Source organism: Bombina bombina, chromosome 5 (genome assembly GCF_027579735.1).
Source record: "Bombina bombina isolate aBomBom1 chromosome 5, aBomBom1.pri, whole genome shotgun sequence".
Taxonomy (NCBI): Eukaryota; Metazoa; Chordata; class Amphibia; order Anura; family Bombinatoridae; genus Bombina; species Bombina bombina.
The window spans coordinates 6,446,804-6,471,223 of NC_069503.1; the positions used below are offsets into that span (position 1 = coordinate 6,446,804).

Genomic DNA, 24,420 nt, shown 5'->3' on the forward strand with positions numbered 1-24,420 from the left:
CCCTTAAAGGAGCCTTCATTCGTCGGTAGTCCGTCGGGAAAGAAGGATGTTCAGATGACATCGCCCGGATGGAGGACTTCTTCAGCGCCGCTTGGAGGATCACTTCATCGGATGGAAGATTTCTTCAGCGCCGCTCCGGGTCTCCTCTTCGGTTCCATCGCTGCTCGTCTGAGTGAAGACAACTCAAGGTAGGATGATCTTCAGGGGATTAGTGTTAGGTTATTTTAAGGGGGGTTTGGGTTAGATTAGGGGTATGTGGGTGGTGGGTTTTAATGTTGGGGGGGTTGTATTTTTCTTTTACAGGCAAAAGAGCTGAATTCTTTGGGGCATGCCTCACAAATTGCCCTTTTAAGGGCTGGTAAGGTAAAAGAGCTTTGAACTTTTTTAATTTAGAATAGGGTAGGGCATTTTTTTATTTTGGGGGGGTTTGTTATTTTATTAGGGGGCTTAGATTAGGTGTAAGTAGCTTAAAATTGTTGTAATATTTTTAAAATGTTTGTAACTTATTTTTGTTATTTTTTGTAACTTAGCTTTTTTTATTTTTTGTACTTTAGTTAGTTTATGTAATTGTATTTAATTGTAGTTATTTGTAGGTAATTTATTTAATTAATTTAACGATAGTGTAGTGTTAGGTTTAATTGTAACTTAGGTTAGGATTTATTTTACAGGTATTTTTGTATTTCTTTTAGCTAGGTAGTTATTAAATAGTTAATAACTATTTAATAACTATTCTAACTAGCTAAAATAAATACAAAGTTACCTGTAAAATAAATATAAATCCTAAAATAGCTACAATGTAATTATTAATTACATTGTAGCTATCTTAGGGTTTATTTTACAGGTAAGTATTTAGTTTTAAATAGGAATAATTTATTTAATGATAGTGTAGTGTTAGGTGTAATTGTAACTTAGGTTAGTTTTTATTTTACAGGTAAATTTCTCTTTATTTTAGCTAGGTAGCTATTAAATAGTTAATAACTATTTAATAGCTATTGTACCTAGTTAAAATAAATTGAAATTTGCCTGTAAAATAAAAATAAATCCTAAGATAGCTACAATATAATTATTATTTATATTGTAGCTATATAAGGGTTTATTTTAAAGGTAAGTATTTAGTTTTAAATAGGATTAATTTAGTTCATAATAGAAATATTATTTAGATTTATTTAATTAATATTTAAGTTAGGGGGTGTTAGGGTTAGTGTTAGACTTAGGTTTAGGGGTTAATAATTTTATTACAGTGGCGGCGTTGTAGTGGGGGGCAGGATAGGGGTTAATAAATTTATTATAGGTGGCAACGGTGTAGGGGGGCAGGATAGGGGTTAATAAATTTAATATAGGTTGCGGCGGGGTCAGAGAGCGGCGGTTTAGGGGTTAAACTATTTAGTTGCGGCGAGGTGCGGGATCAGCAGGATAGGGGTTAATAACTTTATTATAGAGGGCGACGGTATAGGGGGGGCAGGATAGGGGTTACTAGGTATAATGTAGGTGGCGGTGGGCTCCGGGAGCGGCGGTTTAGGGGTTAATACATTTATAAGAGTTTCGGCAGGGTCTAGGAGCGGCGGTTTAGGGGTTAGTAACTTTATTTAGTTGCGGGGGGCTCCGGGGGCACCGGTATAGGGGGTAGAACAGTGTAGTTTAGTGTGGGTGCTTAGTGACAGGCTAGCAAGAAAGCTGTGAAAAAGCCGTAGAGCAGCGAGATCGGATGAGTGATAACTCTCACAGTCCGCTGCTCATCGCCCCGTACTTGGTGCGCGGCTTTTTGACAGCTTTTTTGATAACTTAGGCGAATTTTTGCAGGTCCGCGGCGGCGATGTGAGGCGAGCTTAGGCGAGCGTATTGGGCCGGCGAAGGCAGGAAAAGTAGACACGTTGATAACTACCCCCCCTTGTTTGGTCCTAGTCTCGCAGAAATTATTTCCGATATTACGGGTGGTAAAGGGTCTTTTCTGCCCCAATATAAGAAGAATAGATCGAAAGGACATCAGAGTAATTTTCGTTCCTTTCATAATTTCAGAAGTCTTCCCCTTCCTCTTCCAAGCAGGAATAGTCCAAGCCTTCTTGGAAACCCAATCAGTCTTGGAACAAGGGGAAGCAATCAAAGAAACGTAATACTGAATCAAAATCAGCATGAAGGGGTTGCCCCCGATCCGGGATCGGATCAAGTGGGGGGCAAATTTTCTCGGTTCTCTCAGGCCTGGATACGAGACGTCCCAGACCTTTGGGCAGTGGATATAGAATCCCAAGGTTACAGGTTAGAATTCAAGACCATCCCTCCCAGGGGCAGATTCCAGCTCTCAAGATTATCTGCAGACCAGATAAAAAGAGAGGTGTTCTTAAAATGTGTACTGTATCTTTCCTCCCTGGGAGTGACAGTTCCAGGACAGGAACAGGGTCTAGGTTTCTATTAAAGTGTGTTTGTGGTTCCCAAAAAAGAGGGACCTTTCCGTCCTATTCTAGATCTATAGTGTTTAAACAAGTTTCTCAGAATACCGTCCTTCAAGATGGAAACTATACGTTCCATTCTTCCTTTAGTGCTAGAGGGTCAGTTCATGACGACAATAGACCTGAAGGATGCGTACCTTCATATTCCCATTCACAGGGATCATAACAAATTTCTGAGATTTGCCTTTCTGGACACACACTTTCAGTTTGTGGCTCTTCCATTTGGATAAGCCACAGCTCCCAGAATTTTCTCAAAGGTTCTGGGGGCTCTCTTGGCAGTGATTCGGTCTCAGGGAATTGCGCAGACGCCTTATCTGGACGACATTTTGGTTCAGGCACCATCTTTTCAACAAGCAAAATCTCACACAGAGATCTTTTTGTCTTTTCTACGTTCCCATGGATGGAAAGTGAATTTGGAAAAGAGTTCCCTTGTTCCAGCCACAAGGGTAGTTTTCTTAGGAACCATAATAGATTCCCTATCGATGAAAATATTTCTGACGGAGGCCAGAAAAGCCAATATTCTTTCTTCTTGCCTTTCTCTATAGGCTACTGTTCGGCCATCAGTGACTCAATGTATGGAGGTAATTGGTCTGATGGTAGCTTCAATGGACATCATTCCCTTTGCTCGATTCCATTTGAGAACTCTGCCATTGTGCATGCTTGGGCAATGGAACAGGGATTATGCGGATCTGTCTCAGAGGATAGATTTAGATCAGTCGACAAGAGACTCTCTTCCGTGGTGGCTTTCGCAGGAACATCTGTTTCAGGGCACATGCTTCCGGAGACCTTCCTGGGTGATTGTGACCATGGACCCTGCTGGGCTGGGGAGCAGTCTGGGACTCGTTAAAGGCGCAGAGACTCTGAACTTGGGAGGAGTCTGCTCTCCCCATAAACATCTTGGAGTTGAGAGCGATCTTCAATGCTCTGATGGCTTGGCCTCAGTTGTCCTTAGCTCAGTTTATAAGGTTCCAGTCGGACAACATAAGCTCAGTGGCTTACATTAACCACCAAGGAAAAACACTGAGTTCCTTAGCCATGAAAGATGTGGCTCGGATTATTCAGTGGGCGGAAACTTACAATTGCTGTCTATCTGCCATCCACATTCCGGGAGTGGATAACGGATTTTCTGAGCAGACAGACTTTTCATCCCGGAGAGTGGGAGCTCCATCTGAAGGTGTTCTCCAGCTTGACCCTCAGATGGGGGATGCCAGAGCTGGATCTGATCGTATCTCAGCAGAATGCCAAGCTCCCGAGGTACAGTTTGATATCAAGGAATCCGCAGGCCGCTCTGATAGATGCTCTGGCGGTCCCTTGGGAGTTCAGGCTGGCATACCTGTTTCCTCCGTTCGCTTTCCTTCCACAAGTCATTGCTCGTATCAAGCCGGAGAGGGCGTCAGTGATTCTAATAGATCCTGCGTGGCCTCACAGGATTTAGTATGCAGACCTAGTGGAAATGTCGTCCCTTCCTCCTTGGAGACTGCCTCTGAGGGAGGATCTTCTACTTCAGGGTCCCTTCCTTCATCCAAATCTCATTCCTCTGACTGCTTGGAGATTGAACGCTTAGTTTTATCTAAGCGGTGGGTTTTCTGAGTCGGTCAATGAGCCTGTAACTAGGAAGATTTACCATAAGATATGGTGTAAATATCTTTATTGGTGTGAATCCAAGGGCTACTCTTGGAGTAGGGTTATGATTCCTAGGATTTTGTCTTTTCTCCAGGAAGGTCTGGAGAAGGGTTTGTTGGTCAGTACCCTGAAGGATCAGATTTCTGCCCGATCTGTTTTGTTACATAAGCGTCTAGCAGATGTGCAATCCTTTTGTCAGTCCTTGGTCAGAATTAGGCCTGTGTTTAGGTCCATGGCTCCTCCTTGGAGCCTTAATCTTGTTCTTAGTGTTTTGCAGCAGGCTCCATTTGAGCCTATGCATTCCATAGACATTAAGTTGTTGTCTTGGAAGGTTTTGTTTCTTATTGCTATTTCTTCTGCTCGGAGAGTCTCGGAACTCTCGGCTTTGCAGTGTGATCCGCATTACCTTATATTTCATGCCGATAAGGCGGTTCTTCGTAAGTTTGGTTTTCTTCCTAAAGTAGGTTCGGATATATATATTAATCAAGAGATTGTTGTTCCTTCTCTATGTCCTAATCCTTCTCATAAGGAACGTTTGTTGCACAACCTGGAAGTGGTATGTGCCCTAAAATTTTATCTACAGACGACTAAGGATTTTCACCAGTCTTCTGCCCTGTTTGTTTGTTTCTCTGGGAAACATAAAGGTCAAAAGGCTACTGCTACTTCTCTTTCTTTCTAATGACACGGATCATCATTATTTACTGTTGGGAATATCACTCCTGCCCAGCAGGAGGCGGCAAAGAGCACCACAGCAGAGCTGTTAAATATCTCCTCCCTTCCCTCCCACTCCAGTCATTCTCTTTGCCTACGTTAAGTTGGTGTTAAAAAATAATAAAAGATTCTTCAATCAAGAGTTTTTTAAGTAGTACAAGATTGTGCTGCTTTGTTCTAGGGTGTAGCCGTAGTCCATATCAGTCTCTGCAGTAGAGCAATGGTGGCTTTAGAGCAATGGGAACTTGTGGGACATAATTCTCACTGCGCCTCCCATACACTTATGCTGCCCTAATTCTGATAGCCTAAGTAACATTACTCAGGCTTTATCCTTTTTCCACAGGACTATGTGAGGTAGAGGACCTCTCAATCCTGATGAGCTGCCCTGCTGTCAGGCAGATTTTAAAAGCAAGTGCTGACTTTTTATTCTGGGTCTGGGGAAAAAGGATCTCAGAGGAAGTGGAGCACTTTATTTACCTGGGACATAGAACCTCCTATATATAAAGGGGATGGTTTTAGCAGGCACTGGGGCTGAGGAGAATTAGATGTTTTTTCTTTTTTTCTGGGGGCTCAAATCACTAGGGCTGAGGGAAAAAGACTCAGTATGAGGTGATTGTTTTTGTTACATATATGGCCTAAGCTTCTGTCTAGCCAGCGTTAGACCCAATTTGCCTCCAGGCTTATCAGAAGGTTCATTTAGCTCCCGGTGGCTTATCTGTAAAAACAATAAGAATGGCGACCCGAAGATTGTTTGTTGTAACGCCCACGATGGGCGGAGCTATGTATGGCGCCAATTTGGGCTGCGCACTCTTCTACAACACTTCCGAATTTCGGAAATGGAAGGAAGAGTCACTGTTCATTTACAAACACAGTCCTTAGTATTTACACATATGTTGGGACCGGACAGCACTGCAGCTCTGTTCCGGACCTTTTTATGAAAAAAAAAATTAAAAATGTTAAGTTTTTTAAATATAAACGCCTAGATTTAGAGTTTTGTCGGTAAAGACCCGCGTAGCTAAAGCTGCTTTTTTTCTCAGCGCACCCTTAAGACAACGCTGGTATTTAGAGTTGTCTGAGTGGCTGCGTTAGGCTCAGAAAAGGGAGCGTTGAGCATAATTTAGCGCCACTTCAACCCTCAATACCAGCGTTGCCTACGGTAGCGGTAAGCTGGAAAAACGTGTTCGTGCACGATATCCCCATAGGAAACAATGGGGCTGAGCTGGCTGAAAAAAAACCTAACACCTGCAAAAAAGCAGCGTTCATCTCCTAACGCAGCCCCATTGTTTCCTATGGGGAAACATCCTCTAAGTATGCACCTAACACCCTAAAATGAACCCCAAGTCTAAACACCCCTAACCTTACACTTATTAACCCCTAATCTGACGACCCCTGCATTATATTATTAACCCCTAATCTGCCGCTCCGGACACCGCCGCCACGTACATTATAGCTATGAACCCCTAATCTGCTGCCCCTAACACAGCCGACACCTACATTATATTTATTAACTCCTAATCTGCCCCCCCCCCAACGTCGCCGCTACCTACCTACTTATTAACCCCTAATCTGCCGACCGGACCTCGCCGCCACTATAATAAATGTATTAACCCCTAAACCGCCGCACTCCCGCCTCGCAAACACTATATAAAAAAAATTATTAACCCCTAATCTGCCGTCCCTAACATCGCCGCCACCTACCTACAATTATTAACCCCTAATCTCCCGCCCGCAACGTCGCCGCTACTATAATAAATGTAGTAACCCCTAAAGCTCAGTCTAACCCTAACCCTAACACCCCCCCTAACCTAAATATAATTTAAATAAAACGAAATAATATTCCTATAATTGAATAAATGAATCCTATTTTAAACTAAATACTTACCTAGAAAATAAACCCTAATATAGCTACAATATAAATAATAATTACATTGTAGCTATTTTAGGATTTATATTTATTTTACAGGCAACTTTGTATTTATTTTAACTAGGTACAATTATTGCCTAGCACTTCAGTCCTCTCCTCGGCCATCAGTGGCTCAGTGCATGGAGGTAATTGGGCTGATGGTAGCGGCAATGGACATCATTCCAGTTGACCGTTTCCACCTCAGTTCTCAGCAGTCAAGAATACTTTGGTGGTTGTCTCAGGATCTTTGACCCCAGGGAACCTGTTTTCGCAGTTCTTCTGGGTTAATGTAACAACAGATGCCAGCTCTTTGGGCTGGAGATCTGTTTGGGGCTCTCTAAGAGCAGGGAACATGGACCCGGTTGGAGTCTACTCTCAATTTCAAAATATTTATAGGTAGAACAATCTTCAATCCTCTCATAGCCTGGCCTCAGTTAGCTTTGGCCTGCTTTATCAGTTTTCAGTTAGGCTTACTTCTTACGGCAGGAACTAAGAGTTTTCTTAGCCATGATAGAGGTAGCCAAGATCGTTCAGTGGGCTGAGATCCACAATTGTTGTCTGTCGGCGACCCTCATCCCAGAAGGGACTTCTGAGAGGCGGTCTTCGTAAGTAAGCAGACTTTTTACCTAGGGGAGTGGGAACTTCAGCTGGGAGTATTTTTCCAGCATGATTTTCAATGGGGTCAGTTGCAATTGAATCTCATGGCTTCTCAACAGAATGTCAAGCTTCCGAGGTTCGGGTTGAGGTCAAAGATCCCTCAGGCTGTGCTAATAGACCCTCTGGCGCTACCATGGTATTTCAGTCTTGCATACTTAATTTCTCTGTTTGATTTTTCTCCTGGAGTCTTGGCTCAAGTTAAGCAGGAGAGGGCATCAGTGATCCTTTTTTCACCGGCGTGACCCCGCAAGATTAGTATGCAGTCCTGGGGGACGTCACATCTTCCACCTGGGAGTCTTCTGTGGAGGAAGGACCTTCTACTTCAAGGACCCTAATTTTATTCAAATTTAGTTTATCTGAAGCTGACTACTTGAAGATGGATGCTTTATTTTATCCAAGAGTGGATTCGGACTCGGTCATTAAGACCATGAATCAGGCTCGTAAGTCTGTGTCTAGGAAGATTTTCCCCTAAGACATGGTGTAAATAATTATACTGGTGTGAATCCAAGGGATACTCTTGAAAGGAGTAAAGTTCGGATTCCTAGAATTAGGTCTTTTCTCCAAAAAACAGCTTGTCTATTTTGTTACATGATCGTTTGGCGGACATCCCAGATGTACATTTGTTCGGTCAGGCCTTGGCCAGGATCAGGCCTATGTTCAAATCAGTTACTCCTTCCTTGGATTCTTAATTTAGTTCTTAAGGTTCTTCAGAGGGCTCCGTTTGAGCTGCTGCATTCCTTAGATATTTTCTCTGCTCATAGAGTGTCAGAGCTCTCGGCTTTACAGTATGAGACTCCTTACTTTATGTTCATTTGGATAAGGTGGATTTACATTCTAATTTAGGGTTTCTGCCTAAAGTGGTTTCAGATCGGAACACTAATCAGGAGATTGTTGTTCTTTTCTTGTATCCTAATCCTTCTTTTTATGAGGAATGGCTTCTACACTATCTGGGCGTGGTACGTGCACTATGATTTTTCATACAGGCGTCTAAGAATATTGTCAGTCTCCTGTTTAACGAACAGGGACAAAAGCTACTTCTTTTACTTTGTGGCTGAAGAGTATCATTTGCTTTGCCGATGAGTTTGTTGGTCAGCAGTCTCCCGAGGGAGTTACGGCTTTTTCTATGAGGGTTGTTCCCTCTTCCTGTGCATTCAATTCGAAGCCTTATGGAACAGATTTGCAAGTCTGCAACCTGATTCTCTCTTCACACTTTTTCAGATTTTAAATTTGAATCTTTTGCCTCAGCTGAGGCCTCTTTTGGGAGAAGGGTTTTTCAAGCAGTGGTGCCTTGTGTTTAGATTTCCTGTCTTGGCCCTCCCTTATCATCTCTGTTCTCTAGCTTGGTTATTGATTCCCAACAGTAATTAATGATGATCCGTGGACTCATCGTGTCAAGAAAGAAATACATTTATCAGGTAAGTATACATTTTCTTTTCTCTCTGGTTGAGAAGTATAATTTGTTTGGCTAATGAGACTGCAGGTCAGAAGCCTCCTGAGGGAATTACAGCTCATTCCACCAGGGTTGTGTCCTCTTCTTAGACTTTCAAAAATGAAGCTTCTGTGGAACAGATTTGCAAGGCAGCAACCTGGTCTTTTATAAAATTTGGAAAAAGTATAGATGGAAAAAGTATAGATGGAAAAAGTATAGATTTGATACTTTTGCCTTGGCTGAGGCTTCTTTTGGGAGAAAGGTTCTTCAAGCGGGGGTGCCTTCTGTCTTGTCCCTCCCTAATCCTCTGTGTACTCTAGCTTGGGTATTGGTTCCCAACAGTAAATGATGACGCCGTAGACTCGCCATATCTTAGGAAAGAAAACAAAATGTATGCTTACCTGATAAATGCATTTACATTCAGATATGGTGAGTCCACGGCCCCACCTTTTTTTGTGTAAAGACAGCTTTTTATGACTAACATCAGGCATCTCTACACCTTGTGTTACTTCTTTTTTCTCTATTTCCCTTCGGTCGAATGACTGGGGTTTGTGGGAAGGGGAGTGATATTTAACAGCTTTGCTGTGGTGCTCTTTGCATCCTCCTGCTGGCCAGGAGTGATATTCCCAACAGTAATTGAGGACGCTGTGGACTCACCATATCTGGAAATAAATACATTTATCAGGTAAGCATGCATTTTGTTTTGTACACCAGTACACGGGCAATAGAAACTATTTGTACACCAGTACACGGGCAATAGAAACTATTTGTACACCAGTACACGGGCAATAGAAACTATTTGTACACCAGTACACGGGCAATAGAAACTATTTGTACACCAGTACACGGGCAATAGAAACTATTTGTACACCAGTACACGGGCAATAGAAACTATTTGTACACCAGTACACGGGCAATAGAAACTATTTGTACACAAGTACACGGGCAATAGAAACTATTTGTACACCAGTACACGGGCAATAGAAACTATTTGTACACCAGTACACGGGCAATAGAAACTATTTGTACACCAGTACACGGGCAATAGAAACTATTTGTACACCAGTACACGGGCAATAGAAACTATTTGTACACCAGTACACGGGCAATAGAAACTATTTGTACACCAGTACACGGGCAATAGAAACTATTTGTACACCAGTACACGGGCAATAGAAACTATTTGTACACCAGTACACGGGCAATAGAAACTATTTGTACACCAGTACACGGGCAATAGAAACTATTTGTACACCAGTACACGGGCAATAGAAACTATTTGTACACCAGTACACGGGCAATAGAAACTATTTGTACACCAGTACACGGGCAATAGAAACTATTTGTACACCAGTACACGGGCAATAGAAACTATTTGTACACCAGTACACGGGCAATAGAAACTATTTGTACACCAGTACACGGGCAATAGAAACTATTTGTACACCAGTACACGGGCAATAGAAACTATTTGTACACCAGTACACGGGCAATAGAAACTATTTGTACACAAGTACACGGGCAATAGAAACTATTTGTACACCAGTACACGGGCAATAGAAACTATTTGTACATCAGTACACGGGCAATAGAAAGTATTTGTACATCAGTACACGGGCAATAGAAAGTATTTGTACATCAGTACACGGGCAATAGAAACTATTTGTACATCAGTACACGGGCAATAGAAACTATTTGTACATCAGTACACGGGCAATAGAAACTATTTGTACACAAGTAAACAGGCAGTAGAAAGTATTTGCACACCAGTACAAGGGGAATAAAAAATATTTGTACACGGGCAGTAGAGAGTAGTTCAACACCAGTACAAGGGGAATAAAAAATATTTGTACACGGGCAGTAGAGAGTATTTGTACACTAGTACACGGCAGTAGAGAGTATTTGCACACTGGCAGTAGGGAGTATTTATACACAGGCCGTAGAGATTATTTGTACACTGGCCATAAAGAGAGTAATTGTATACCAGTACACAGGCTGTAGAGAGTAATTGTACACAGTACACAGGCAGTAGAGAGTATTTGAACACCAGTACAAGGGGAATAAAAAATATTTGTACACGGGCAGTAGAGAGTATTTGTACACAAGTACACAGGCAGTAGAGAGTATTTGTATACCGGTACACAGGCAGTAGAGAGTATTTGTAAACCGGTACACAGGCAGTAGAGAGTATTTGTAAACCGGTACACAGGCAGTAGAGAGTATTTGTATACCGGTACACGGGCAGTAGAGAGTATTTGTAAACCGGTACACGGGCAGTAGAGAGTATTTGTATACCGGTACACGGGCAGTAGAGAGTATTTGTACACCGGTACAAAAGCAGTAGAGAGTATTTGTATACCGGTACACAGGCAGTAGAGAGTATTTGTATACCGGTACACAGGCAGTAGAGAGTATTTGTATACCGGTACACAGGCAGTAGAGAGTATTTGTATACCGGTACACTGGCAGTAGAGAGTATTTGTATACCCGTACACGGGCAGTAGAGAGTATTTGTATACCGGTACACTGGCAGTAGAGAGTATTTGTATACCCGTACACGGGCAGTAGAGAGTATTTGTATACCGGTACACGGGCAGTAGAGAGTATTTGTATACCGGTATACGGGCAGTAGAGAGTATTTGTATACCGGTACACTGGCAGTAGAGAGTATTTGTATACCCGTACACGGGCAGTAGAGAGTATTTGTACACCGGTACAAAAGCAGTAGAGAGTATTTGTATACCGGTACACAGGCAGTAGAGAGTATTTGTATACCGGTACACAGGCAGTAGAGAGTATTTGTATACCGTTACAACGGGCAGTAGAGAGTATTTGTATACCGTTACAACGGGCAGTAGAGAGTATTTGTAATCCGGTACACAGGCAGTAGAGAGTATTTGTATACCGGTATACAGGCAGTAGAGAGTATTTTTAAACCGGTACACAGGCAGTAGAGAGTATTTATAAACCGGTACACAGGCAGTAGAGAGTATTTGTAAACCGGTACACGGGCAGTAGAGAGTATTTGTATACCGGTACACGGGCAGTAGAGAGTATTTGTACACCAGTACAAAAGCAGTAGAGAGTATTTGTATACCGGTACACGGGCAGTAGAGAGTATTTGTATACCGGTACACAGGCAGTAGAGAGTATTTGTATACCGGTATACGGGCAGTAGAGAGTATTTGTATACCGGTACACTGGCAGTAGAGAGTATTTGTATACCCGTACACGGGCAGTAGAGAGTATTTGTACACCGGTACAAAAGCAGTAGAGAGTATTTGTATACCGGTACACGGGCAGTAGAGAGTATTTGTATACCGGTACACAGGCAGTAGAGAGTATTTGTATACCGTTACAACGGGCAGTAGAGAGTATTTGTATACCGTTACAACGGGCAGTAGAGAGTATTTGTAAACCGGTACACAGGCAGTAGAGAGTATTTGTATACCGGTACACAGGCAGTAGAGAGTATTTGTAAACCGGTACATGGGCAGTAGAGAGTATTTGTATACCGTTACAACGGGCAGTAGAGAGTATTTATATACCGGTACACTGGCAGTAGAGAGTATTTGTAAACCGGTACACAGGCAGTAGAGAGTATTTGTATACTGGTACACTGGCAGTAGAGAGTATTTGTATACCCATACACGGGCAGTAGAGAGTATTTGTACACCGGTACAAAAGCAGTAGAGAGTATTTGTATACCGGTACACGGGCAGTAGAGAGTATTTGTATACCGGTACACAGGCAGTAGAGAGTATTTGTATACCGTTACAACGGGCAGTAGAGAGTATTTGTATACCGTTACAACGGGCAGTAGAGAGTATTTGTAAACCGGTACACAGGCAGTAGAGAGTATTTGTATACCGGTACACAGGCAGTAGAGAGTATTTGTAAACCGGTACATGGGCAGTAGAGAGTATTTGTATACCGTTACAACGGGCAGTAGAGAGTATTTATATACCGGTACACTGGCAGTAGAGAGTATTTGTAAACCGGTACACAGGCAGTAGAGAGTATTTGTATACTGGTACACTGGCAGTAGAGAGTATTTGTATACCCATACACGGGCAGTAGAGAGTATTTGTACACCGGTACAAAAGCAGTAGAGAGTATTTGTATACCGGTACACGGGCAGTAGAGAGTATTTGTACATCAGTACATGGGCAGTAGAGAGTATTTGTACACTGTTACCAAAGCAGTAGAGAGTATTTGTACACCGGTACACTGGCAGTAGAGAGTATTTGTAAACCGGTACACAGGAAGTAGAGAGTATTTGTATACCGTTACACTGGCAGTAGAGAGTATTTGTATACCCGTACACGGGCAGTAGAGAGTATTTGTACACCGGTACAAAAGCAGTAGAGAGTATTTGTATACCGGTACACGGGCAGTAGAGAGTATTTGTACATCAGTACATGGGCAGTAGAGAGTATTTGTACACTGGTACCAAAGCAGTAGAGAGTATTTGTATACCGGTACATGGGCAGTATAGAGTATTTGTACACCGGTACACGGGCAGTAGAGAATGCTTCTACATCGATACACATGCAGTAGAGAGTAGTTGTACACCGGTACACGGGCATTAGAAAATATTTGTACACTGGTACATGGGCAGTAGAGATTATTTTTAAACTGGTACACGGGCAATAGAGAGTATTTGTACACCAGCACAGGGCAGTAGAGAGTATTTGTACACCAGCACACGGGCAGTAGAGCGTATTTGTACACCAGCACACGGGCAGTAGAGAGTATTTGTACACTGGTACACTGGCAGTAGGGAGCATTTATACACAGGCAGTAGAGTATTTGTACACTGGCCATAAAGAGAGTAATTGTACACCAGTACACAGGCAGTAGAGAGTAATTGTACATGGTACACAGGCAGTAGAGAGTATTTGTACACCGATACACTGGCAGTAGAGAGTAGTTGTACACCGGTACACAGGCAGTAGAACATATTTGTACACCAGTACACGGCATTAGAGAGTATTTGTATAACGGTACACGGGCAGTAGAGATTATGGGGGAAATTTATCAAGCCTTCAACCGCAAATACGCTGGAATTCCGCAGAGTAATTGGGGCGAGCTTGATCCAACCTAGTTATCAAAGCCTACACACCGGCAAAGGTTGAAATCTGTGACGTAACATACGATCCGCCAGTCTCAATCCGACGCAGATCGATGCTTAGGTCATTACAGCCAATAGGATTGGAACAGCCAATAGGATTTTAGCAGCTCTAATCCTATTGGCTGATTGGAACCTTTCAGCCAATAGGAATGCAAGGGACGCCATCTTGGATGATGTCACTTGCATTTAAGTTCCAGTTTACGGCGGCGACGGTATTAAAGAGGAGCTCCGCGCCGGATGTCTTCAGGATGGACCAAGATAGAAGATGCTGTCTGGATGAAGATGGACGAGGCCGCCTGGATGAAGACTTCAAGCGGGACTTCAATAACTGTAAGTGGATCATCGGGGGTTAGTGTTAGGTTTATTTAAGGGTTTTTTGGGTGGGTCCGGGCAGGTAAAAGAGCTAAAAGCCCTTTTAAGGGCAATGCTCATAGAAATGCCCTTTCTCCAACATTGGTGTGTCCGGTCCACGGCGTCATCCTTACTTGTGGGATATTCTCTTCCCCAACAGGAAATGGCAAAGAGTCCCAGCAAAGCTGGCCATATAGTCCCTCCTAGGCTCCGCCCACCCCAGTCATTCTCTTTGCCGTTGCACAGGCAACATCTCCACGGAGATGGTTAAGAGTTTTTTGGTGTTTTAATGTAGTTTTTATTCTTCTATCAAGTGTTTGTTATTTTAAAATAGTGCTGGTATGTACTATTTACTCTGAAACAGAAAAGGATGAAGATTTCTGTTTGTGAGAGGAAGATGATTTTAGCAGACAGTAACTAAAATCGATTGCTGTTTCCACATAGGACTGTTGAGATGAAGTAACTTCAGTTGGGGGAAACAGTTAGCAGACTTTTCTGCTTAAGGTATGACTAGCCATATTTCTAACAAGACTGAGTAATGCTGGAAGGCTGTATTTCCCCTCATGGGGACCGGTAAGCCATTTTCTTAGTCAAACATAAAAGAATAAAGGGCTTAAAAAGGGCTAAAAAACTGGTAGACATTTTTATGGGCTAAATTGATTGCTTTATTGGGGCATTTTATTCAGATTCTAGCTAACAATTGGCATTTATAATCTTGGGGAACATTTAAAAAACGGCAGGCACTGTGTTGGACACCTTTTTTAGTCTGGGGGCCTTTCTAGTTATAGACTGAGCCTCATTTTCGCGCCATTACTGCACAGTTGTTTTTGGAGAACAGGGCATGCAGATGCATGTGTGAGGATCTAAGAATCACTAAAAAAGCTTCTAGAAGGCGTCATTTGGTATCGTATTCCCCTCTGGGCTTGGTTGGGTCTCAGCAAAGACTATAGCTGGGACTGTATAGGGGTTAAATTTAAAAACGGCTCCGGTTCCGTTATTTTAAGGGTTAAAGCTCTGAAATTTGGTGTGCAATACTTTTAATGCTTTAAGACACTGTGGTAATTTTTGAACAATTCCTTCATACTTTTTCACATATTCAGTAATAAAGTGTTTTAAGTTTGAAATTTAAAGGGACAGTAACGGTTTTATTTTAAAACGTTTTTTGTGCTTTGTTGACAAGTTTAAGCCTGTTTAACATGTCTGTACCTTCAGATAAGCTATGTTCTATATGTATGAAAGCCAATGTGTCTCCCCATTTAAATTTATGTGATAATTGTGCCATAGCGTCCAAACAAAGTAAGGACAGTAATGCCACAGATTATGATATTGCCCAAGATGATTCCTCAAATGAGGGGAGTAAACATGATACTACATCATCCCCTACTGTGTCTACACCAGTTTTGCCCATACAGGAGGCCCCTAGTACATCTAGTGCGCCAATACTTATTACCATGCAACAATTAACGGCTGTAATGGATAACTCCATAGCAAATCTTTTATCCAAAATGCCTACTTATCAGAGAAAGCGCGATTGCTCTGTTTTAAACACTGAAGAGCAAGAGGGCGCTGATGATAACTGTTCTGACATACCCTCACACCAATCTCAAGGGGCCATGAGGGAGGTTTTGTCTGATGGAGAAATCTCAGATTCAGGAAAAATTTCTCATCAAGCTGAACCTGATGTTGTGACATTTAAATTTAAATTAGAACATCTCCGCGCACTGCTTAAGGAGGTGTTATCTACTCTGGATGATTGTGACAATTTGGTCATTCCAGAGAAATTATGTAAGATGGACAAGTTCCTAGAGGTTCCGGTGCCCCCCGACGCTTTTCCTATACCCAAGCGGGTGGCGGACATAGTAAATAAAGAGTGGGAAAAGCCCGGCATACCTTTTGTTCCCCCCCCCCTATATTTAAGAAATTATTTCCTATAGTCGACCCCAGAAAGGACTTATGGCAGACAGTCCCCAAGGTCGAGGGGGCAGTTTCTACTCTAAACAAACGCACTACTATTCCTATCGAAGATAGTTGTGCTTTTAAAGATCCTATGGATAAAAAATTAGAAGGTTTGCTTAAAAAGATTTTTGTACAGCAAGGTTACCTTCTACAACCAATTTCATGCATTGTTCCTGTCACTACGGCAGCGTGTTTCTGGTTTGAGGAACTAGAAAAGTCGCTCAGTAGAGAAACTCCATATGAGGAGGTTATGGACAGAGTTCACGCACTTAAATTGGCTAACTCTTTTGTTTTAGATGCCGCTTTGCAATTAGCTAGATTAGCGGCGAAAAATTCAGGGTTTGCTATCGTGGCGCGCAGAGCGCTTTGGCTAAAGTCTTGGTCAGCGGATGTGTCTTCCAAGACAAAATTGCTTAACATCCCTTTCAAAGGTAAAACATTATTTGGAACAGAATTGAAAGAGATTATTTCAGACATCACTGGGGGAAAGGGCCACGCCCTCCCACAGGATAGGTCTTTTAAGGCTAAAAACAAGCCTAATTTTTGTCCCTTTCGCAGAAACGGACCAGCCTCTAATTCTGCATCCTCTAAGCAAGAGGGTAATGCCTCACAACCCAAACCAGCCTGGAAACCAATGCATGGCTGGAACAAGGGTAAGCAGGCCAAGAAGCCTACCACTGCTACCAAAACAGCATGAAGGGATAGCCCCCGATCCGGGACCAGATCTAGTGGGGGGCAGTCTCTCTCTCTTTGCTCAGGCTTGGGCAAGAGATGTTCAGGATCCTTGGGCGCTAGAAATAGTTTCTCAAGGTTATCTCCTGGAATTCAAGGAACTACCCCCAAGGGGAAGGTTCCACAGGTCTCACTTATCCTCAAACCAAATAAAGAGACAGGCATTCTTACATTGTGTAGAAGACCTGTTAAAGATGGGAGTGATACATCCAGTTCCAATAAGAAAACAAGGAATGGGATTTTATTCCAATCTGTTCGTAGTTCCCAAAAAAGAGGGAACATTCAGACCAATTTTGGATTTGAAGATCCTAAACAAATTTCTCAGGGTACCATCGCTCAAAATGGAAACTATTCGAATGATCCTACCCACCATCCAGGAAAGTCAATTTATGACTACCGTGGATTTAAAGGATGCATACCTACATATTCCTATCCACAAGGAACATCATCAGTTCCTAAGGTTTGCTTTTCTGGACAAGCATTACCAGTTTGTGGCACTTCCATTCGGATTAGCCACTGCTCCAAGGATTTTCACAAAGGTACTAGGGTCCCTTCTAGCGGTTCTAAGACCAAGGGGCATTGCAGTAGTACCTTACTTGGACGACATCCTAATTCAAGCGTCGTCCCTGTCAAAAGCAAAGGCTCATACGGACATCGTCCTAGCCTTTCTCAGATCTCACGGATGGAAGGTGAACAAAGAAAAAAGTTCTCTGTCTCCGTCGACAAGAGTTCCCTTCTTGGGAACAATAATAGATTCCTTAGAAATGAGGATTTTTCTGACAGAGGTCAGAAAATCAAAACTTCTAAGCTCTTGTCAAGTACTTCATTCTGTTCCTCGTCCTTCCATAGCGCAGTGCATGGAAGTAATAGGATTGATGGTTGCAACAATGGACATAGTTCCTTTTGCACAAATTCATCTAAGACCATTACAACTGTGCATGCTCAAACAGTGGAATGGGGATTATACAGACTTGTCTCCGATGATTCAAGTAGATCAAAAGACCAGAGATTCACTCCGTTGGTGGCTGTCCCTGGACAATCTGTCCCAGGGAATGAGCTTCCGCAGACCAGAGTGGGTCATTGTCACGACCGACGCCAGTCTAGTGGGCTGGGGCGCGGTCTGGGAATCCCTGAAAGCTCAGGGTCTATGGTCTCGGGAAGAGTCTCTTCTCCCGATAAACATTCTGGAACTGAGAGCGATATTCAATGCTCTCAGAGCTTGGCCTCAACTAGCAAAGGCCAAATTCATAAGGTTCCAATCAGACAACATGACGACCGTTGCATATATCAATCATCAGGGGGGAACAAGGAGTTCCCTGGCGATGAAAGAAGTGACCAAAATAATTCAATGTGCGGAGGATCACTCCTGCCACTTGTCTGCGATCCACATCCCAGGAGTGGAAAATTGGGAAGCGGATTTTCTGAGTCGTCAGACATTCCATCCGGGGGAGTGGGAACTCCATCCGGAAATCTTTGCCCAAATAACTCAATTATGGGGCATTCCAGACATGGATCTGATGGCGTCTCGTCAGAACTTCAAGGTTCCTTGCTACGGGTCCAGATCCAGGGATCCCAAGGCGACCCTAGTAGATGCACTAGTAGCACCTTGGACCTTCAACCTAGCTTATGTGTTTCCACCGTTTCCTCTCATTCCCAGGCTGGTAGCCAGGATCAATCAGGAGAGGGCCTCGGTGATCTTGATAGCTCCTGCGTGGCCACGCAGGACTTGGTATGCAGACCTGGTGAATATGTCATCGGCTCCACCATGGAAGCTACCTTTGAGACAGGACCTTCTTGTTCAGGGTCCATTCGAACATCCGAATCTGGTTTCCCTCCAACTGACGGCTTGGAGATTGAACGCTTGATTTTATCAAAGCGTGGGTTTTCAGATTCTGTAATAGATACTCTGATTCAGGCTAGAAAGCCTGTAACTAGAAAAATTTACCATAAAATATGGAAAAAATATATCTGTTGGTGTGAATCCAAAGGATTCCCATGGAACAAGATAAAAATTCCTAAGATTCTATCCTTTCTACAAGAAGGTTTGGAGAAAGGATTATCTGCAAGTTCTCTAAAGGGACAGATCTCTGCTTTATCTGTCTTACTGCACAAAAGACTGGCAGCTGTGCCAGATGTTCAAGCATTTGTTCAGGCTCTGGTTAGGATCAAGCCTGTTTACAGACCTTTGACTCCTCCCTGGAGTCTAAATCTAGTTCTTTCAGTTCTTCAAGGGGTTCCGTTTGAACCTTTACATTCCATAGATATTAAGTTACTATCTTGGAAAGTTTTGTTTTTGGTTGCAATTTCTTCTGCTAGAAGAGTTTCAGAGTTATCTGCTCTGCAGTGTTCTCTGCCTTATCTGGTGTTCCATGCAGATAAGGTGGTTTTGCGTACTAAGCCTGGTTTTCTTCCGAAAGTTGTTTCTAACAAAAATATTAACCAGGAGATAGTTGTACCTTCTTTGTGTCCAAATCCAGTTTCAAAGAAGGAACGTTTGTTACACAATTTGGACGTTGTCCGTGCTCTAAAGTTCTATTTAGAGGCTACTAAAGATTTCAGACAAACATCTTCCTTGTTTGTTGTTTATTCTGGTAAAAGGAGAGGTCAAAAAGCGACTGCTACCTCTCTTTCCTTTTGGCTTAAAAGCATTATCCGATTGGCTTATGAGACTGCCGGACGGCAGCCTCCTGAAAGAATCACAGCTCACTCCACTAGGGCTGTGGCTTCCACATGGGCCTTCAAGAACGAGGCTTCTGTTGACCAGATATGTAAGGCAGCGACTTGGTCTTCACTGCACACTTTTGCCAAATTTTACAAATTTGATACTTTTGCTTCTTCGGAGGCTATTTTTGGGAGAAAGGTTTTGCAAGTTGTGGTGCCTTCCGTTTAGGTGACCTGATTTGCTCCCTCCCTTCATCCGTGTCCTAAAGCTTTGGTATTGGTTCCCACAAGTAAGGATGACGCCGTGGACCGGACACACCAATGTTGGAGAAAACAGAATTTATGCTTACCTGATAAATTACTTTCTCCAACGGTGTGTCCGGTCCACGGCCCGCCCTGGTTTTTTAATCAGGTCTGATGAATTATTTTCTCTAACTACAGTCACCACGGTACCATATGGTTTCTCCTATATATATTTCCTCCTGTCCGTCGGTCGAATGACTGGGGTGGGCGGAGCCTAGGAGGGACTATATGGCCAGCTTTGCTGGGACTCTTTGCCATTTCCTGTTGGGGAAGAGAATATCCCACAAGTAAGGATAACGCCGTGGACCGGACACACCGTTGGAGAAAGTAATTTATCAGGTAAGCATAAATTCTGTTTTTCAGGGCTATGGGGAGCTTAGGTTTTTTAGATAGGGTTTTATTTGGGGGGGTTGGGTGGAGGGTTTTACTGTTGGGGGGTGTTAGTATTTTATTACAGGTAAAAGAGCTGATTTCTTTGGGGCAATGCCCCGCAAAAAAAGCCCTTTAAGGGCCATTGGTAGTTTATTGTAGACTAGGGTTTTTTATTTTGGGGGGGCTTTTTTATTTTGATAGGGCTATTAGAGTAGGTGTAATTCTTTTTTATTTTTGATAATGTGGTTTGTTTTTTTTTGTAATTTAGTAGTTTTTTATTTTTTGTTAGTGTTTATTTTTTTGTAATTTAGTCATTTTTAATAATGTTTAATAGTATATTTTAATAATTTCAGTAGGGTTAAGTTTTTTTAATATGTAATTTAGTTAATTTAACTGCTAGTTTAATGTAATTTTAGTTTAATAGTTAGGGTAGGTTAATTAATAGTTTAAAATTAGTTTATTTTAATTCTACAGGTAAATTTACATTTATTTGAAGATAGGGAACTTGTAATTTTAATGTAAAGTTAGCGGGTTGTTAGGTTTAGGGGTTAATAGCGTGATTTAGTTTATGGCGATGTGGGGGCCTGGCAGTTTAGGGGTTAATAAGTTTAGTTGGTGGTAGTGATGTGGGAGGCCAGAGGTTTAGGGGTTAATACGTTTATTTAGTGGCGGGGGGGTCCGGGAGCGGAGGGATAGGGGTTAAACATTTTAGTATAGTGGCAGTGTTTAGTGACAGGGTATAAATAAAGTTGGTAAAAAAGCTGAATAGACGTGAGATCAATGACTGCTAGTTAACAACAGTCCGATGCTCATCGCCCCGCACTTGGTGCGCGTCTTTTTACCGTCTTTTTTTTATAAATATGGAGATCGTATTCAGGTCCGCGGCTGCGATGTTAGACGAGCGTATTGGTGCTGGCGAATGCAGCATAGTTGAGGCTTTGATAAATATTCCCCTATTTGTACACCAGCAATAGAGAGTATTTGTACACCAGAACACGGGCAGTAGAAAGTATTTGTACACCAGAACACGGGCAGTAGAAACTATTTGTACACCGGTAAATGTTATGATGCTTCTTATGTACAGTAGAGAGTGTAATTACATGGCGCATGGGCAGTAAGGAGTGTAATGAGGCAGTGCACGGGCAGTAAGGAGTGTAATGAGGCAGTGCACGGGCAGTAAGGAGTGTAATGATGAAGCGCATGTGCAGTAGAGAGTAATGACGCGGCACACCAGCAGTTGGGAGTATCAGATGATTCTTAGGCACTAGGAGCCAGGCTAATACAGTGGAATCAGATGCAGGGAGAAGGAAGAACTATTTTCATTAGGGAGTTAGAATACTGCTGGCTGTCCTTGCGCACTCTAATGCTTTTGCTATGACTGTTGATAGGTGCGCACTCTGCGGATGCATCTCTTCACAGCTCTCCAGCTGGTCTGTCTCGCTGTCCTATGGACCGTCATGTCCACAGCTGCATCACTAGCCTTTCCGTTCATCCTTATCCTCACTGTGCCACTGCGTATATTCCTGCTCCGGAGAATCTTCACTACTCGAGAGATGAAATACGTAAGTCCTGTCTGTGTATCTCTGTACCCCTGGTGGCTTCCCCAGCTACCTCACACTGCTGTCTCCCCCAGCTACCTCACACTGCTGTCTCCCCCAGCTACCTCATACTGCTGTCTCCCCCAGCTACCTCATACTGCTGTCTCCCCCAGCTACCTCACACTGCTGTCTCCCCCAGCTACCTCACACTGCTGTCTCCCCCAGCTACCTCACACTGCTGTCTCTTCTCCTCTATCTTCTCATGTACATGTCACCCTGTCTCTTCTCTGTCTTCTCATGTACACGTCACCCTGTCTCTTCTCTGTCTTCTCATGTACACGTCACCCTGTCTCTTCTCCTCTGTCTTCTCATGTACATGTCACCCTGTCTCTCCTCTGTCTTCTCATGTACACGTCACCCTGTCTCTCCTCTGTCTTCTCATGTACACGTCACCCTGTCTCTTCTCTGTCTTCTCATGTACACGTCACCCTGTCTCTCCTCTGTCTTCTCATGTACACGTCACCCTGTCTCTCCTCTGACTTCTCATGTACACGTCACCCTGTCTCTCCTCTGTCTTCTCATGTACATGTCACCCTGTCTCTTCTCCTCTGTCTTCTCATGTACATGTCACCCTGTCTCTCCTCTGTCTTCTCATGTACATGTCACCCTGTCTCTTTCTTCTGTATCAGGTTGGTGTCTGCCTCCCTAGAACAGTGCCCATTTGGTGATAGTAATGACAAGGGGTACGCCTGACTTTTTCTCTCTCCTCACAGCTGGACGCTGATGAAGTGGTGCCCATTTTTGATGAGCAGGAGGGTGTGGATGAATATAATGAGATGCCTATGCCAGTATAGCACCAGATGTGACTGACACAGCTAGCGGAGTGACAACCCCTGAACCAGTGTATCCCTCTCCACAATCATGTGAATTACAAATGGTCAAGAAGCTCTTAAAAGCAGTGAGATGGTTTGTGGTTGTTGGACATTGCTGCTCCACTACAAGGATGAGGGAACGGAGCCTGTTGTGATATCTCCAGCTAAAGACTGTTTGCTGCTAAAGGGACTGTAGGGCACAAGGCTCTAGACATTCAATTGCAGTAACGTCTCACACAAAGCGGGTGGCTTCTGACGCTCTCCCGGGGCAACTGAAGGACATTATGGGGCACAGTCTCTGTGTTTAAAGCTCAGAACTTTTAATTGCAATGAAGTTGGTGGACATGGTGTAATTACTGTCTGCATATTTATATATTAATATCATAGCCGATGGGCCAGAAATCAAATGACACATGCGAAATATTTCCTCATATACTCAATATCATTATACAGAGCTGCTGACTTTAGATAGTGTTGTAAACTCAGCTCACTATTGCTGTGTAGATACTCAGTATTATTTTATTTATCAAAAATACTCTAATCATTAAATAGAACTTTATCATTGTGTAGATGCATCATTATACAGTACAGTAGTGTGCTCATTATCAGTGTATAGATACTCACATCATTATACAGTGCAGTGTGCTCATTATCAGTGTATAGATACTCACATCATTATACAGTGTAGTGTTCTCATTATCAGTGTATAGATACTCACATCATTATACAGTGTAGTGTGCTCATTATCAGTGTATAGATACACACATTATACAGTACAGTGTGCTCATTATCAGTGTATAGATACTGACATCATTATACAGTGTAGTGTTCTCATTATCAGTGTATAGATACTCACATCATTATACAGTGTAGTGTGCTCATTATCAGTGTATAGATACTGACATCATTATACAGTGTAGTGTTCTCATTATCAGTGTATAGATACTTACATCATTATACAGTGCAGTGTGCTCATTATCAGTGTATAGATACTCACATCATTATACAGTACAGTGTGCTCATTATCAGTGTATAGATACTTACATCATTATACAGTACAGTGTGCTCATTATCAGTGTATAGATACTCACATCATCATTATACAGTGCAGTGTGCTCATTATCAGTGTATTGATATTCACATCATTATACAGTGCAGTGTGCTTATTATCAGTGTATAGATACTTACATCATTATACAGTGCAGTGTGCTCATTATCAGTGTATAGATACTCACATCATTATACAGTACAGTGTGCTCATTATCAGTGTATAGATACTCACATCATCATTATACAGTGCAGTGTGCTCATTATCAGTGTATTGATATTCACATCATTATACAGTGCAGTGTGCTTATTATCAGTGTATAGATACTTACATCATTATACAGTACAGTGTGCTCATTATCAGTGTATAGATACTCACATCATTATACAGTACAGTGTGCTCATTATCAGTGTATAGATACTCACATCATTATACAGTACAGCGTGCTCATTATCAGTGTATAGATACTCACATCATTATACAGTGTGCTCATTATCAGTGTATAGATACTCACATCATCATTATACAGTGCAGTGTGCTCATTATCAGTGTATTGATATTCACATCATTATACAGTGCAGTGTGCTTATTATCAGTGTATAGATACTTACATCATTATACAGTGCAGTGTGCTCATTATCAGTGTATAGATACTTACATCATTATACAGTGCAGTGTGCTTATTA

At 42.5% G+C, this 24,420-nt stretch overlaps 1 protein-coding gene across 1 annotated transcript in view; it reads left to right on the forward strand.

Annotated features, from left to right (window-relative positions):
* Nucleotides 1–23,251, forward strand: part of SLC4A2 (solute carrier family 4 member 2) — a gene marked incomplete in the record, with an annotated part of 556,511 nt that extends 533,260 nt beyond the window's left edge. Inside the window, 2 exon segments of the mRNA XM_053713254.1 lie at nucleotides 21,665–21,838; nucleotides 22,588–23,251. Of these exon segments, the coding sequence (XP_053569229.1) occupies nucleotides 21,665–21,838; nucleotides 22,588–22,668 (255 nt within the window).
* Nucleotides 23,252–24,420: the final 1,169 nt, after the last annotated feature.